The 16,475-nt window shown below is 38.4% G+C and overlaps 1 protein-coding gene across 17 annotated transcripts in view; it reads left to right on the top strand.

The window, feature by feature from the left end:
• MECOM (MDS1 and EVI1 complex locus) overlaps positions 1-16,475 on the top strand; it is a 732,881-nt gene that overhangs the window by 673,772 nt on the left and 42,634 nt on the right. For 9 of the 17 annotated variants that reach the window (XM_070753600.1, XM_070753598.1, XM_070753587.1 and 6 more), the window contains 2 exons: positions 2,915-3,062; positions 7,999-8,152. In XM_070753600.1, coding sequence (XP_070609701.1) covers positions 2,915-3,062; positions 7,999-8,152 — 302 coding nt within the window. Of the gene's footprint in view, positions 1-2,914; positions 3,063-7,995; positions 8,153-16,475 lie in introns of all 17 variants that reach the window. The other 8 variants (XM_070753599.1, XM_070753597.1, XM_070753585.1 and 5 more) reach the window with 1 other exon arrangement.

Raw genomic sequence — 16,475 nt, 5'->3', positions numbered from 1 at the left:
ACTATATAAATATTTAGTCTTTACAAAGACTAGCGATATTAAAAATATAATCAAAATATCTCATAACATTCAGTCACTTATTCTGGGCAATAGTTATGTGTCCTATCAAAACAATGAGTCCAATATCTCACAATGAGCAAATATGAAAAATGGTTCTATTGATTAAGAAAATAATTGGGCAAGCGATTACCATCCAAATACAGAGTTAGACTGGTGGGAAGCAAATATTTCCTACTGAACATTTTGAACATATGCTAAGCCCTTCCTTTCTTGGAAAACTCAGGGTAATAGATGGGCCTAATCATTCTTTACAATCATTTGTAACAATCCTAACTCAGAACCCCAGAAGGACCAGTAAGCCACCATACCTTAGAGCAGTGTTTTTCAACCAGTGTGCCGTGGCACACTAGTGTGCCGCAAGACATGGTCAGGTGTGCCGTGAAGCTCAGAGAAAGAAAGAAAACGAGAGAGAGAAAGAAAGAGAAAGAGAGAAAGAAAGAGCAAAAGAGAGAGAAAGCAAGCAAGAGAGAAAGAAAACAATAGAGAGAGAGAGAAAGCAAGAGAGAAAGAAAGCAAGAGAGAGAGAGAAAGAGAGGGAGGGAAGGTGGGAGAGAGAAAGAGAGCAAAAAGGAGGAAAGAAGGAAGAGAGAAAGAGGGATGGAGAGAGAAATAGGGCGAAAGAGAGATAATTTTTTTGTCCAAACTTTTTTAGCCCCCCACCCCCACCCCCACTCAATGTGCACCACGGTTTTGTAAATGTAAAAAATGTGCCGCGGCTCAAAAAAGGTTGAAAATCACTGCCTTAGAGCAATATAAAAGCAGGGTCTCACAGATCAGTCTGCAAAATGCAATGGGAAAGAGTTGTAATATTTCACCCCTTTATTCCCTTTTAAGAGGCATTGGATCAATTGATCACAGGACTGAGAATTCTCAAGAAGGTCAGCTGAATGTTTGGAGATAATCCATAATTCTTTCCCTTTTCCTGTGGCTACATCACAATTGCAAATCGGTAGTACTTAGGATTGTAGACATCTAATGTTGATGTATGGAGAAAGGGGAAAAAGTAATTTTTTGAGAAGACTTCCTTATAGAACAGTATCAGCAATTGCATTAATTCATAAATAACATCCCAGGTTTTGAGGTTTGGGGGTATCGTTGACCTGGGAAGTAATTTAGGTTCTTGTCCATCATGAAACTGGAGTGTGGAATGAAAGTTGGAGTATAAATGAAAACTGATTTTTCAGGAAAAGAAGTCTCTTCTGAGTATGAGCACGTCAACTGCTAGAAATTGCATATCGCTAACAAAAATGCAACCTTGAGGAGAGACGTCTGGACTTTGCAGAACAGATGGATGATTATTGTACATTTCTTGTGCTTAAAAGCCCTCTCTTCTTTTGGGAAAGCCAGTGAGGGTATTAAAGGCTCAGAACAAAGGCCAGCGGGAGGAAAAAAAATCAGAAGAAGAGAAATCATACTTTTCCCATAAGGAAAAGGGAGAAATGAGAAACAGGGCAGCTCCTTTGAAAAACGTTTAAATTATTTAAAAGCCAATACATGACAGAAACAATTCAAGACAGAAAGGTATGAAGAAAATATTCTATTTTTTAAGCCACAGATGGAATTGCTGGGACAAGCACATATGCTTGGGGGCATTTGTAATTAATAAGAAAGATCTTATTGAACATATCATGAGTTATCAATGGAATAATAAAGAGTAGGTGACAATAAATTTCAGATGATTGATTTTAAAAGAAAACAACAGTAATATTAAATAAGGTGAGAATCCTGACTTGTAACTAAATATAACCGATTGGAGTTTTGAGATGTGAATGAATATGAAAGCAAGAAAAGGTTCATTGTTCATTAGCTTGTTAAGAGCATATTCACTTTTCCACGAAAAAGATTTTTTAATAGTAAACAATGATTGGGAGCACTAAAACAGATACAATAAAAACCGCTCCAGTTTTTTTTTGTATCTATTTTAGTGCTCCCAATCATTTGCAAAGATATTCTAATGCCAATCTAAAATAAAGCACAATCTAAAAGGTAAATAAGATGATGTTACATGTTGATATAAAAATATTATTTTTTGCCTGGATTGATTGGATAAAGGAAATCAGACAGGTATGATGAAAATGGAATAACGTTTTTTAGAGGCTGTCTTTATGTCCACCTCCTGTTAATTAAAACATGTTCACAAGAAGAAAAGAAATAAAACATAACAAACAATTCTTTTTTCCCATATGGGATGATTGAATGGTTGAGTGTATGGCATCTTTCTCCTGTTCTTTCTTGAGGATCTCAAGGTACCTTCATTGAGGATCTGTTTTTCTGTCCCTAACAGAAATCCTGTGTGCCAGTTTGGATTGATAGACTTGACTAGCCCAAAGTTATTCAATGAACTTCCATGGCTGAGGGTGAACACAAATTTGGGTGTCTCCAGACCAAGTCTAAAAATTTAACCATTACAGTACTCCAAATTGACTCTTATCCACACCAAGACACAAAAAGGTTTCCAATGATGTAGAATTAAAAGTGTGATTCAAACAATTAAAAAGGGGTCCCCCCCCCTTTAATCTTAAAGCAGAACTTTTATTAAAGAATTGTTTATAAAATTTTATAATAATAAAATAATTATGAAAGATGATTCAGGAATGTCTTCCTTCTCTTTTGTTTAATAATTCTTCATCTCCCCCTTTATTTTAAACTAAAATCATAAATAAAAATGTGTCTTTAAAAAAAATAAAGATGTTAGAAACTTCCCAATAAAATTATTAAGATTCATTATTATTTTCTGATTGATCCCACCCCCCAGTTCTCTGAACTGAAATAACTTTTTTTTCCTGGGTGTAATAGAGAAAAATATTCCTATTCTGATTCAATCTTATAGCGGCTTTTGGTTATACCTCTACAGCTTGGAAAAGCACATGCTATCCCACACAGAAGAGCGGGAATATAAGTGTGACCAATGTCCTAAGGCCTTTAACTGGAAATCAAACTTGATACGTCACCAGATGTCCCACGATAGCGGGAAGCATTACGAATGTGAAAACTGCGCCAAGGTACAGTGAATTTGAAGGATACCTGGGAGGTTTTCTGCTTCGAAGTATTTAGAATAATAGCAATGTCTGTGGAGATTCTCAGTCATCCAGGTCATGGTTGTCCAGGGAAGGGCTACCAAATTTTTTACTACCATACTGTGGGGGTGGCTTAAGCAGGATGCCCTGCATTTTTTTCAATATCTTTCAGTGCAAATTGGGTGCTCTGGGGTGGAGCTCCATTTTCACTAAACCACTGTGTTGCCCCTCGTCCGGGCAGTAGCCTACCCCTGTGGTTGTCCCAAAAGCAGCAGCGAGTTCCTACTGGTATGGTCGATGCCATCATACCAGTGCATGTGTCCTAATGAGATTTTGCTTTGGTGCATGTACAGGAAGCAAAACCACACAAGGGGAGGCATGCGTGAGATTTCTGCATATATTTTTTTGCTTCTGCGCATGCACGGAAGCAAAAAAAGCCAGAATCTCTCTCACATGCATGTCCCCTTGCGAGATTTTTCTTTCTGCGCATGCGCAGAAGCAAAATGTTGCTCAGAGTTGCACGGGTGCTTGCTGGAGACCCCCGCTTGCCCAAAAGTGCTTTTTCCTCCTTAAAAGCAACTAGATCCTTTGAAGATGTTCTGTTCTCATCTAAGAACTTCTTTAGTTTTGACTGAATGGTGGAGGATGTAAGGATTTATATTCCTCGTAATCATAGAAACATAGAAACATAGAAGATTGACGGCAGAAAAAGACCTCATGATCCATCTAGTCTGCCCTTATACTATTTCCTGTATGTTATCTCAGGATGGATATATGTTTATCCCAGGCAGGTTTAAATTCAGTTACTGTGGATTTACCAACCACGTCTGCTGGAAGTTTGTTCCAAGCATCTGCTACTCTTTCAGTAAAATAATATTTTCTTACGTTTCTTCTGATCTTTCCCACAACTCACCTCAGATTGTGTCTGTTCTTGTGTTCACTTTCCTATTAAAAACACTTCCCTCCTGAACCCTATTTAACCCTTTAACATATTTAAATGTTTCGATCGTATCCCCCCTTTCCCTTCTGTCCTCCAGACTATACAGATTGAGTTCATTAAGTCTTTCCTGATACGTTTTATGCTTAAAACCTTCCACCATTTTTGTAGTCCGTCTTTGGACCCGTTCAATTTTATCAATATCTTTTTGTAGGTGAGGTCTCCAGAACTGAACACAGTATTCCAAATGTGGTCTCACCAGCGTTCCTCTATACAGCGGGATCACAATCTCCCTCTTTCTGTTGTTATACCTCTATCTATGCAGCCAAGAATTCTACTTGCTTTCCCTACCGCCTGACTGCTAATGACTGTCATCTGGCCATTAGTCCTCTTTCTGAGAGTTGTTGAGGCCACTTGGAGGTTAATTTGTGCCTTCTGGGTCACCTGAATAAAGCAAATGAGCAGGGAACCTTCTTGGAATTGCTGACTCCCTTTCTTTTGATCAAATTGTTCAAGTGGACAATAGGCCACTCTTTTGAAGACAGCAAAATCTGCATCCTGGCTTTTGAGAAGACCTCTGTTTTGAAAGAGGGGTCAAAGAGGCCGTCTACATCACCACTGAACAGCCTTCTCTCAATGGTGGGGGAAAGATATGATACCACCTATCAGGGGCCGATTGCACTTACTGCCACTACCGGTGTCCTGCGCGTGCAGCTTCGGGTCTCTGGCGCATGCATATCCCACCGTGTTTTTGCTTCTGTGCATGCACACGTATGAAATTTCATCTATTTTTTTGCTTCCATGTATGCGCAGAAGCAAAAAAAATCAGCAAAGTTTCATGTATGCACGTCCTCTTGCAAGATTTTTCTTTCTGTGCATGCACAAAAGCAAAAACACGCTGGGGCATTAATGCGCCAGAGACCCAAAGCTGCGCACCCAGCTCAACTTTTGCTACCCATACCGCGGCCAGTAGCAACCCAATACTGCCATGTATCTCCTGTTTACAACACCCTTTTAGCTGTTCCAGGAAGATTCCACACCCATTTGCACTACTCAGGTGACCTGGAGGGCACAGATAACCTCAAGGTAGCTTCAAGAACTCTCAGAAGGAATGCTAACACCCAGATGACTGCAAGGAATATAAATCCTTCCATCCTTCACCATTCAGTCTGAAGTGAAGAAACTTAGATGAGAAATGAAACGTCTTCAAAGAAAAACAAAGTCCAGTTGTCTTTTTTGGGGGGAGGCGGAACAGCCTTTAGTTCTGAAATGCATGGTAAACAACTTCATTGATGTATCAAATGCAGTACAGTATTTGATTACCTTTAGAAAAAAATCTATCCTAATCCATAAAGTGTCCTTTTGAGCGCAACTCATAGACCAGTTCTCAACTTTCTTTGCAATATGATGGTTTCAAGTGAAGATAGTTCAACATTATTCACTGATTTTATGTTCACTGTAGCTTTGCTCCATTTCTTTTATTTATTATGCAGGAAAGTTCATGTGTGTTTTAAAATAAAACACATGCGCTTTTCTGATGTACAGATATTAAATATTTCACAGGTTTAAAACAATAAAGCATCTCAGAATTTAATAAAAATGGATATTAAAATATACTTTTTGTTCTGGTTCACATATGAGATAAAAAAGATGCAAAATCTATCCCACTTTCATTTCAAGAGAGTAGAGTTGAAATGCTTCCTTATGTATGAATGATCCATGGCTGCATAATAAAAGGTAAAATGCCCTTAAAAGGTCTGGGACTGAGGTTTCTCCTTGAGGTCACAAATTTTGAAGGTAAAGTTTTATCTGATGTATTGTGCATTTTTTTTGGTAAAAAAAAAATGGGACAGTTTATCTGAGGCCTATCCAGGTTCAATAGCCTTTAATTCAGTTTGCTAAAAAGATGCCATGTATGTAAGATAGTCTTTGACTTACGACCAGCAACTTAGTGACTGTTCAAAGTTAAAATGGACCCCAAAAAGATATTTACTCCCAAATTCAAAGTGCCAATGGCTGCTCCCCTTGACCCATATTAATAGATGTTTACAACATCCCACAGTCAAATTAAGCATGATTTACAATGCTTCTATTCCTTGCTAGAAACTGGTATTTTAGTTCTTGCAAAAAAAATGGCCATTGCTGACAATAGTTTCATTTAACTAACATGGTGTTCGCTTAATATCTGAAGTAGTTACTTTACAATTGTCACACCATCTTAACAATCACCTCAGTAAAGATTATAAAGTCTATAACAGTCATACAAGGATTTGTTTAACTGCAGACGCCACTTATAACAGTAATTCCAAATTCAATTACGGTCGTAAGTGAGGCCCTGTTAATTTATGAAATGTAATGATAGTAATTTAGACAAACGAATGCTTAATTCCTAATGAACTGATTATATCAACAGAAGTGCCGCAGTATGAATATCAAGACAATTGGTGTTAAAATTGAAACTCATATACTGTATTTGGCTTCTTGACATATTCTGGCATAACATTTTTTATAATGATATTGAGGCTAATTAAGTTAATTAATGTGTGATATTACAAAACAAAAATTCGAATTCCACATATATTAAGCATATACTATACATCAATGACGGCAACTTAACTTTTAATGATTTGTCATTACGAATCATCAGAATAATAAAAAGGATAAATTGAGGAAGAGGATGAGGAAGAGGAGATGATACGGTTGAGGTCCCAAATCCACAAGAGAGTAAATCTCATCAAATCAGGATTAGAACTGAAGATAACTTTGGATAATGCTTTCTAATTCAGTGAAAGAGAAACAAGAGAAACAAGACTGCAATAGATAGTTGGGCCAAATCCCTTTGTACCTTAGAGAACCACAGTCCAAATTATAGAAAAGACTGCTGATCTTCCAGTATGGGTAGCCCTCAAGTTACAACAATCCGCTTACTAAGCCTTTCAAAATTACAATGGCATTGAATAAAGGGACCATTTTTCACTTACGACAGTTGTAGCATCCTCATGGTCATGTGATTTACATTCAGATACTTGACAACTAACTTCGGGGTCCCCTGAATACCTTTTGCAACCTTCTGACAAGCAAAACCAGTGGGGAAACTGGATTCACTCCACAAGCGTGTTACTAATTTAACAACTGCAATCCACAACTGTGACAAGAAAGGTCATAAAATTTGTCACCTAACAAATTTCTCAACATGAATTTTGGTCCCAGTTCTAGCACATGAGATGGTTTACGTACCCTGGTTGCCAATGTTAGATCGGGTACACAAGCCGGACACGTATTGAATTGGTTTTATTAGCAATTAACTGGAACGGCATCAAGTGAACACTAACAGGCTGAGTAACAAAAGATGGGCCTAAAATAAACAGCGCTCTATTTATATACAATTCAACAGGGTAGGTGCAGCTTTGACAGCCATTTAAAACTGGTGGCAGCCGCTGTTACCCAATCACGGCTGGCATTCAAATGGATGCTGTTATCCAATCAGAGCTAGAGTATGCAAATTCCTCGGATAGAACAGAGGACACCTTGTGTTTCAGTTTCTCTGCTTAACAAAACAGAGGAAGAAAATTCGATCCATGGAGGTGGGTGAGACCACCTGAGTATTAATTTAATTATTTGCACGTCCTGTTAAGGACCCAGAGAGCTATACAGTAGATTTGTGAATATTGACAATTTGCTGCAAGAAGGCCCTAGCTCTATTACAGAATTAGTTTCCAGGATTTTTTTGGATGGGAGCCATGACTTTTAAATGGTCTTGACGCGACTTTAAATGAATAACCATAGACATGACCTCAAGGTCACCTTTCCCATCTTCTGACTTGCTGATTTAACTGAATCCACAAAACAACCCTTTCCCTTTCTCCCTCATTAAATGTCTCTTGGTTCCAGAAGGGTCTTAAGATCAAATGTGATTTTTTTTTCTTCTTCAACTGTTTGCCTTCAACTCTCATTCAAATTTAATCAGTACTCATTTCCTAGCAGGTTTTCACAGACCCCAGCAACCTCCAGAGGCACATTCGTTCGCAGCATGTTGGAGCCCGTGCGCATGCTTGTCCAGAGTGCGGTAAAACATTTGCCACTTCTTCGGGCCTCAAACAGCACAAACATATCCACAGCAGTGTCAAGCCTTTTATATGTAAGTCTTTGCTTAGCATCTACCGTTCTTCTGTCCTTGAGCGAAATATGGGCTCTATTCCTACAACATACAGTGGTACCTCTACTTACGAACTTAATTCGTTCCGTCACCAGGTTCTTAAGTAGAAAAGTTTGTAAGAAGAAGCAATTTTCCCCATAGGAATCAATGTAAAAGCAAATAATGCATGTGATTGGGGAAACCACAGGGAGGGTGGAGGCCCTGTTTTCTCCCATGAGATTCCTAGAGAAGCCCCATGGAAGCTTCTCCCCGCCTTCTCTGTCCCTGTTTCCTCCCAGGAGATTCCTAGAGAGGCCCCACGGAGACTTCTCCCTGCCTTTTCCAGTTACAGTTTTGGAGGCTCGGGGTTTATAAGTGGAAATTGGTTCTTGAGAAGAGGCAAAAAAATCTTGAACACACAGTTCTTATCTAAAAAAAGTTTGTAAGTAGAGGCGTTCTTAGGTAGAGGTACCACTGTATTTAAATCCAGCACTAACCCAGTCAGTTTTATTTCTCAACAGTTTAGGCAGTGTACAGTCCAGCTGCCTGGGTCAGAAGAAATCATTTGGGGAACAGATTTGGGGGTGGAGTTGAGTCTGCTGTTGTTGTTAGTGGCAAAGTCATGTCCAATCCATATAGCAATAGCACTTAGATTTATATACTGCTTTACAGTGCTTTACAACCTTGCCTAAGTGTTTACAGAGTCAGCATATTGCTTCCCAACAACCTGGGTCCTCATTTTACCTACTTTGGAAGGATGGAAGGCTGAGTCAACCTTGAGCCTGGTGAGATTTGAACTGCCAAATTGCAGCCAGCCAGCAGCAAGCAGACGTAGCCTGCAGTACTGCACTAAACACTATATCATCTTGCCTTATAAATAGCCAAAATAAATAACTAAAATAGCCAATCACTTCTCGTTGAAGATTAATTTCTGGTCTAATGAAGCCATTCATTAGGAAAGCGTTGGCATTCCAATGGTATTCCTTGACCTTTTACCCTATTGGCTATCTGGGTAGCAGTAGATGGCATTTAGATAATTAAAATTTTGGGATGTACAGTATGTCCTTTGCTATCTGGTTTTGGCAGTGAATTCTGCAAACAAAAAGTCTTTTTGATTTGAGCTATTGTTTCTATCAGTTTCTTTCTTGGAGAACTGTATTTGCAAAACAGTTTATTTAAGTGGTTCATATGATGGATTCAACTAAATTAATCCTATGCAAACTGGATTTGTTTTGAGTTAATTTAATTTAATTCCCTGGGTTCTAGGTCAGCTAATTTCTTTCTGACATCCCCTTCACATATTTTTTCCTCAACCCAATAAAGTATTTTTGTGACGGTATGGACGTACAGTTAGATGGTGGTGGCTTGAAAAATAACTTGGTTTAGTCCAGGTACATACATAATGCTAGGTCATAAATGGGTATATTTTTTAGTGTCCAAATAGGATCAGTTAACAAGCCATAATTTATTTTAGTGCTAAATCCATCATTTGTAGCTGGACTGCCACTGTAGACTACCATGCTGTACCGGTGAATATGCATGGTTTGTTTATTTGATTGATTCCCTGTGATCTGGTCAATCAAATGGACTTTGCTTATTCCTAATTTGTTTTTCTATCCCACTCAAGCCTTAACTAATCTACTGAGTTACAAAATGAGAGCCACTAAAAAGAGAGGAAAACAAATCAGGATTTAGTCCAGTGATTCATGATCACTTTATTCCTCTCGAAAACTCTCTCCAGAATTTTTAAACAGCCCATGATTAAAATCACAAATAGCACACTCTGATGGGTAAACATGTTACTTGTGGAGAATCTGGAGCTGCTTAACGTCAATTTTGTTATCTATATAGAATCAGCACATTAGTCCTATATCATTTTAATTTCTTTGCACATTTTTTAAATCGCAGAATTGAACACAAACACATGCATTTGTATTTTTTTATAAATTGAATTGATGCCAAAGCTCTTGAGCAGTATATGTTGACAGTATCCATTGAAGCAAAAAAGAAAAAAAATCAGTTTCGTTATGCTAGAAGAATTAAGTGAATTGGCTCTTGGCTTCATTTGTACTTGGTTATCAGAAGTATTTGTTACTCTCAAAGAGATACATATTGTAGTTTGTTTATTTATTTATTCATTCATTAAATTTATGTGCTGCCTATCTTGCCCAGAGACAACTCCTAGCTGCCTGAAACCATTAAAACTATTACATAATAATAAGGCTAAAAATAACAACAGTAATCAATACTGTTAAAGCAGGGGTCTCCAATTTTGGCAACTTTAAACCTGGTGGACTTCAATTCCCCAAATTTCACAGCCAGCGAAGCTGACTGGGAAATTCTAAAAATTGAAGCCCACTAAACTTAAAGTTATCATGGTTGGAGACTCCTGTGTTAAATGATGGGCAATAAGGGAACACAAAATTCATGGGGAGAGATGGGAGTCTTAATTCAGTCACCACCTCCAGAATGGTACACTCCTGTTGGGGTGCCAGGCCAGCTGGTCAAGACAGGTCTTCAGATCCTTATGGAAGGTCAAAGGGATTACACATCAGAGGGTACAAAGTTTTCCAGTTAATGGGATATTTGCAGTCTGTTTATTTGTTTTTACAATCAACCTCAGTCTTTTCTTTAGAAATTCAAGAAGCTCAAAAGCTAGGAAATGAGATTGTGATGAGTAACCTCTGTGGGGAGAGTAGCAGCATTAGTAGTGAAGGGTAAGACATATAGTAGTATCAAGGAAAAAAAAGAAGGAATCCATAAGAAATAACTTAGGCAGGGGATATAAATCCAATGAAAGAAAGAAAGAAAGAAAGAAAGAATGAATGAATGAATGAATGAATGAATGAATGAATGAATGAAGCAAACTTCAAATTAGTAGACTTGAGGTTAATACTCTTATCTCTCCTTATCATTGAGTACATGCATACTCCTTACTTAATGCCTCTATTCAGTGCAGCTACTGTACCTAGAATAGGTGTATCAATACAGAGGTGAGCTACTGCATGATAGCTTGGATTCGGGCAAACTCTCAGGTGTCATAATCAGCTGGGCCCGCCCATCTTTAATAATAATAATAATAATAATAATAATAATAATAATAATAATAATAATAATAATAGTATGCTGCCCCTCTACGAAGACTCGGAGCGGCTCACAATAGTAATACAAAATACAAATCCAATGTTAAAGGCAAAAACAGTTTTAAAACCCTTAATTAAAAACAATCATACAACCCAAACAAACCATACATAAAACGGAGCAGCCAAGGGGAATCAATTTCCCCATGCCTGGCAACAAAGGGTTTTTAAGAGTTTGCGAAAGGCAAGGAGGGTGGGGGCAGTCCTAATCTTCCACTATCTTTCCTTATATAACTAACTTTCTGGCTCATTTCCCCAGCCCACGTTGCCCAGCTGAGTTCTGCCCTACCCCTGCTGTACTCACTGGAGTTGCCTGAATTGAATAGCAGCATGTTTGAGCTACATTTCAGTCTCAAGGGGGCATGTGGGAGTGAAGCTAGCGCATACGCATGCATGCAACCAGCGAACCACTTGTAAACGTGCAGCCCACCTCTGTACCAATAGAAGAGAAGATTTGTAGCATAGAGTTGAACTGTAGGCTCTTTGTAATCCATTCTGGGCTGGGCTTTTCTTGAAGACACTTAATTTACCAAACTAGACAACATAACCATGGATAAACATAGATCCATTGTAAGATAAAATACAGGAAATAGTATAAGGGCAGACTAGATGGACCATGAGGTCTTTTTCTGCCGTCAGTCTTCTATGTTTATGTTTCTAACCAGTGCACCAAAACATGTGCATGAAAACAATCTACCCCAGAGAGTACAACACCTACCCACAATGGAATAAGTGTCTCTGCTTTTTCCAACTTGCCGCTGTCCAGTTGTGCTAGTCACACACTTGCAAAATTCCCAGTTGACATCTGGAAAACACAGGGTGAGGAGAAGCTGCCAGTGAGAGCTACATTTTGTGTTATAGATGGGGAAGGGAGGAGGGTTGATAATTCACCACAGGGTATTTTTAGTGGTCCTCATTTATAGAAGAGAGGTTTCTTTTGCACTTCTCTGTTCAGAAGCTTCTTAGTATCTGAAATTCTTCGGGGCAATTTTGGAAATACTTCTATAACCTCTTTCTATATTGTGTGCCCTGGCACCATTCCCTGGATCGAAGTTTAATTGTGCTTTGAACCTTTTGTAAGTTTATTTATTGTTCTTAATGTAGCTCCAGGAAGAAGAGGAGAGCTACTGGTGGATGTGACTAATAAAGTGTTAGAAGATTCCACCAAGTGAGTTTCTCTTTAGCAAACCACTGAAAACCCTGGACTTGCTCCAGGCTATTACTAATTTCACAATAAACTGAAAGAACCTCTGGCCATCTTTTCCTAAAGAAAAAGTAAATCTTCCTCAAGTTAGAGCTTTTCATTGAGATATAAAAGGGCGATGTAAAATCCTTACCATTTAAGAGCTTCCATTTTATTTTTTTTCTTCTACATTTGCATACGTCAATTTAAAAAACAAAACAAATCACACAGCACTTTTTATTAAATGAAAACATGTAAATGAAAAGGAGGCAACTGTTGGGACAAATTACAGTTTTCAACCATTCCAGCTAGCATGGCCAAAGTTAGATAGGCTGTGAATGGTCTCTCAAAACTTTTGGAAGACCTCAAGCTCCCCATCCTTGCCTTATGGTGCTACACTTTGCGGAGGTTGATGTTGAGGCTGGCTAAACCAAGAGATGAATAGTCTGAAGAAGGAAAAAACAATGGATAAAGACTGCTAGATCTGGCTTCTAAAACGTAAGAACTTAGAAATGTTTGTCGTGTAATAGGTTGGCTTTGCTAGCCACAACAGAGAAATATATACAGTGTTCCCTTGATTTTCACGGGTTCGAACTTCGCGAATGGCCTATACATGGTTTTTTTAAAAAAATATTAATTAAAAAACACTTCGCGGGTTTTTTTCTATACCACGGTTTTTCCCGCCCGATGACGTCATACGTCATCGCCAAACTAATAATTTTTGCAAATAAATTTTTTAAAAAAATTATTGTTAATAAATAATTATGTTTATAAATATCAGGATCACTAAGTGTCTTATTCAATGGTGAGTACCAGTAATAATGGTGAGGAAATGGTGGTTAAGGGAATGGGAAATGGTAATTTAGGAGTTTAAAGTGTTAAGGGAAGGCTTGTGATACTGTTCATAGACAAAAATGGTGTATTTGCTTCCGCATCTCTACTTCGCGGCGGTCTCAGAACGCATCCCCCATGAAAATCGAGGGAACACTGTAATATCAGTTGATAAGAGAGTAAGGGAAATTATGCTCAAATTTGGAACAACTGGGTGACTGAAGGGAGAAGATAGTTGTCGCCATGTGTGCAATGTCATGATGATATAGTGCAGTGTTTTTCAACCAGTGTGCCGTGGCACACTAGTGTGCCGCGAGACATGGTCAGGTGTGCCGCGAAGCTCAGAGAGAGAAAGAAAGCAAGAGAGAGAGAAAAAAAGAGAAAGCAAGAGAGAGAAAGAAAGCAAGAGAGAGAAAGAGTGAGTGAGCGAGAAAGAACAAGAGAAAGAAAGCAAGAGACAGAGCAAGAGAGAGAGAGCAAGAGAGAGAAAGAAAGAAAGAGAGAGAGAGAAAGAGAGGGAGGGAAGGAGAGAGAGAAAAAGACAGAGGTAGGAAAGGAGGGAGAGAAAGAGAGCAAAAAAGAGAGGAAGGAAGGAAGAGAAAGAAAGAGGGATGGAGAGAAAGAAAGAGGAAGGAAGGGAGAGAGAGAGAATTTTTTTCTCCAAACTTTTTTTAGCCCCCCCCCCCCTGCTCAATGTGCCCCGGGGTTTTGTAAATGTAAAAAATGTGCCGCGGCTCAAAAAAGGTTGAAAATCACTGATATAGTGGACCATACGACTTTTAGTGCCATGAAGCTGGAACCCTTAAATATGTTGTTCCAGGCGCAGGAAATCAGGTGTTCAAATCTTTGTATATTCATTGTATGCTAATGTTCTCTAGAAGAATCTGAGCTCCTAATGATAAAAGTAAATTGGTGCTAGTTGAGAGTCAACAAATTCAAGGTTGGCTGGACTTAGATCTCTTGTGGGCATGAAGGGACTCGAGACTGAGATGCATTTGACTCCTCCCTCAGCCTCAGGCTGGTCATTGTCTAGAGTTGGATGGAAATTCTAGCTATAATTCTAGCATCTTCTAGCCCAGGTAGATATTCCTGAAGCTGGAACCCAAAGCATCTAGAAGTGGCCAGTTTGGAAACGCCCGTAAGATGGTCTAGGTTCCTTCTATCATTTCTGACAAGGAGGAAACACAGAAAATAAGGAGATGGAATGTTTTCAGTTTACAGTGCATACTTAGTCTTCAAATTACAACCATAATTTAGCAAGCATTTATAATTACAGTGGCCTCAGAAAAAGTGAGTTATGACCTGACTTCACACTTATGAATGTTAAACTATACCTGCAGTCATGTGACCACAATTTGGATGCTTGGCAACTGGCTCCCATTTATATCAAACAATTACAGCATCCATCAATCATGGTTTGCAACCTTCCCAGCCAGGTTCCCACAAAACCCATCAATTAGAAAAGCTTGATCTACTTAACAAGCATGGTAAAAAATTGTTGCAACATTGGGCTCAGTTACATGATGAGTTACATTACAAACATCCTAATTTACAAAGGAAATTCTGGTCTTGAGTAAAATCATAACTTGAGGACTACCAATGGTATCAACATATTGTTTCTGTTGAAAATGGACCGTTCTAAACATCATGTCACTTCTAAATGTTGATGGCAGTATTCTTCCTAAGCAAAGTATTTAACAGCTGAGAAAAACATCTGAGTTCAGAGTAGCTTTAAATAATGTAAGTTTGCATCATTGCGTAAAGAAAAAGGAATCAGAAAATGAGTGAAGCAACCACACTTAACATTGTTGTTATGGGGAAGGTCAGTAACTAGCTTGGGTCAGATGCCACAATTAGGTGGTCTGGTTTAGGTTGGACTTTGAAGGATTTTTTAAATGTGACATGGATATTTTCAAGCTTGGACCTTAGTTCTGAACTTTTGTGTTCAGAATGTTATGATCTGAGGAGCTTTTAGGGATCAGAAGACCGTCCACCATGCTTTAAAGAAAAGGATAGAGATGAAAAGAGATTGCATCAAAAGGATATACACTGTTCAAAAAATAATAATAAAGGGAACACTTAAACAACACAATATAACTCCAAGTAAATCAAACTTCTGTGAAATCAAACCGTCCACTTAGGAAGCAACACTGATTGACAATCAATTTCACATGCTGTTCTGCACATTCAGATTTGTACAGAACAAAGTATTCAATAAGAATATTTCATTCATTCAGATCTAGGATGTGTTATTTGAGCGTTTCCTTTATTTTTTTGAGCCATATATTTTTAGAAGTTAAGTCTGGGTGCTCAGTATGTCTTTGGTATTATGGTAGTATGATATTTGGTAGTATGATATTCTCACACTTGATGGTGTTAATTTTTAACAATAATGCTTTTTTATACCGGGAATTTGTTCTTTATTGTTTTGGACAGTTGTGGTTTTTGAATTGTTGTGGCCTTATGAAGGGTAGAGATCTAAAAATAAAGTAAACAAATGGAAGGCTTTGAATATTGAAGAATCTCCTGCTATTGGGAAACCAGAACTAAAGAGATAATTTAAAGAAAGTGAGAGATGGAAGTTGCTAGCAACAATATTGAGAACTAGAAATATGGCTCTCAAGAAAGGAAGAGCCAAGTGAAGTGTGGGAAACTGAAGTTTTACCATTTCCAGTCGCTGGAAGTCAGATACATGACCCTCCCGGGTTATGTTTTTGCTGGCAGAACTCTTGGACCACCACAGGCATCTCTGACATGAGTGACATTGAGCTGGCCATGCCCTCTGTGACCGGCCCCCCTCCCCCAACCTGAAGTCAAACACAACTCTGATGCGACTTTGACAACCCTGACTCAGGTTAGTTTTTTAGGCCAGTGTTGTTTTTCCAACCTCGGTGACTTTAATGTATCTGGACTTCAATTCCCAGAATTCCCGAGCCAGTAGAGCTGTACAAATATTACATATTGCTAGAATGTCAGTGGAGTAAAATATTCAGACTTGACAAGAAGCAGTAACAAAAGTTTGATTGGCTTACAAGTTTGGGGTTGTTTTATTAGTAAGAAAAAGAAAATTGCAAAATGTTTTGCGGTAACTTATCAAGAGAAATTTCCCAGATCCATCCAATGTGGAAGAAAGTGACTCAAACGTATTTCTAGAATTTTATGTATCTCACTA

The sequence above is a fragment of the Erythrolamprus reginae genome, chromosome 5, assembly GCF_031021105.1.
Source record: "Erythrolamprus reginae isolate rEryReg1 chromosome 5, rEryReg1.hap1, whole genome shotgun sequence".
NCBI classification, from domain to species: Eukaryota; Metazoa; Chordata; class Lepidosauria; order Squamata; family Dipsadidae; genus Erythrolamprus; species Erythrolamprus reginae.
This window is presented reverse-complemented; position numbering and strand designations above follow the sequence as displayed.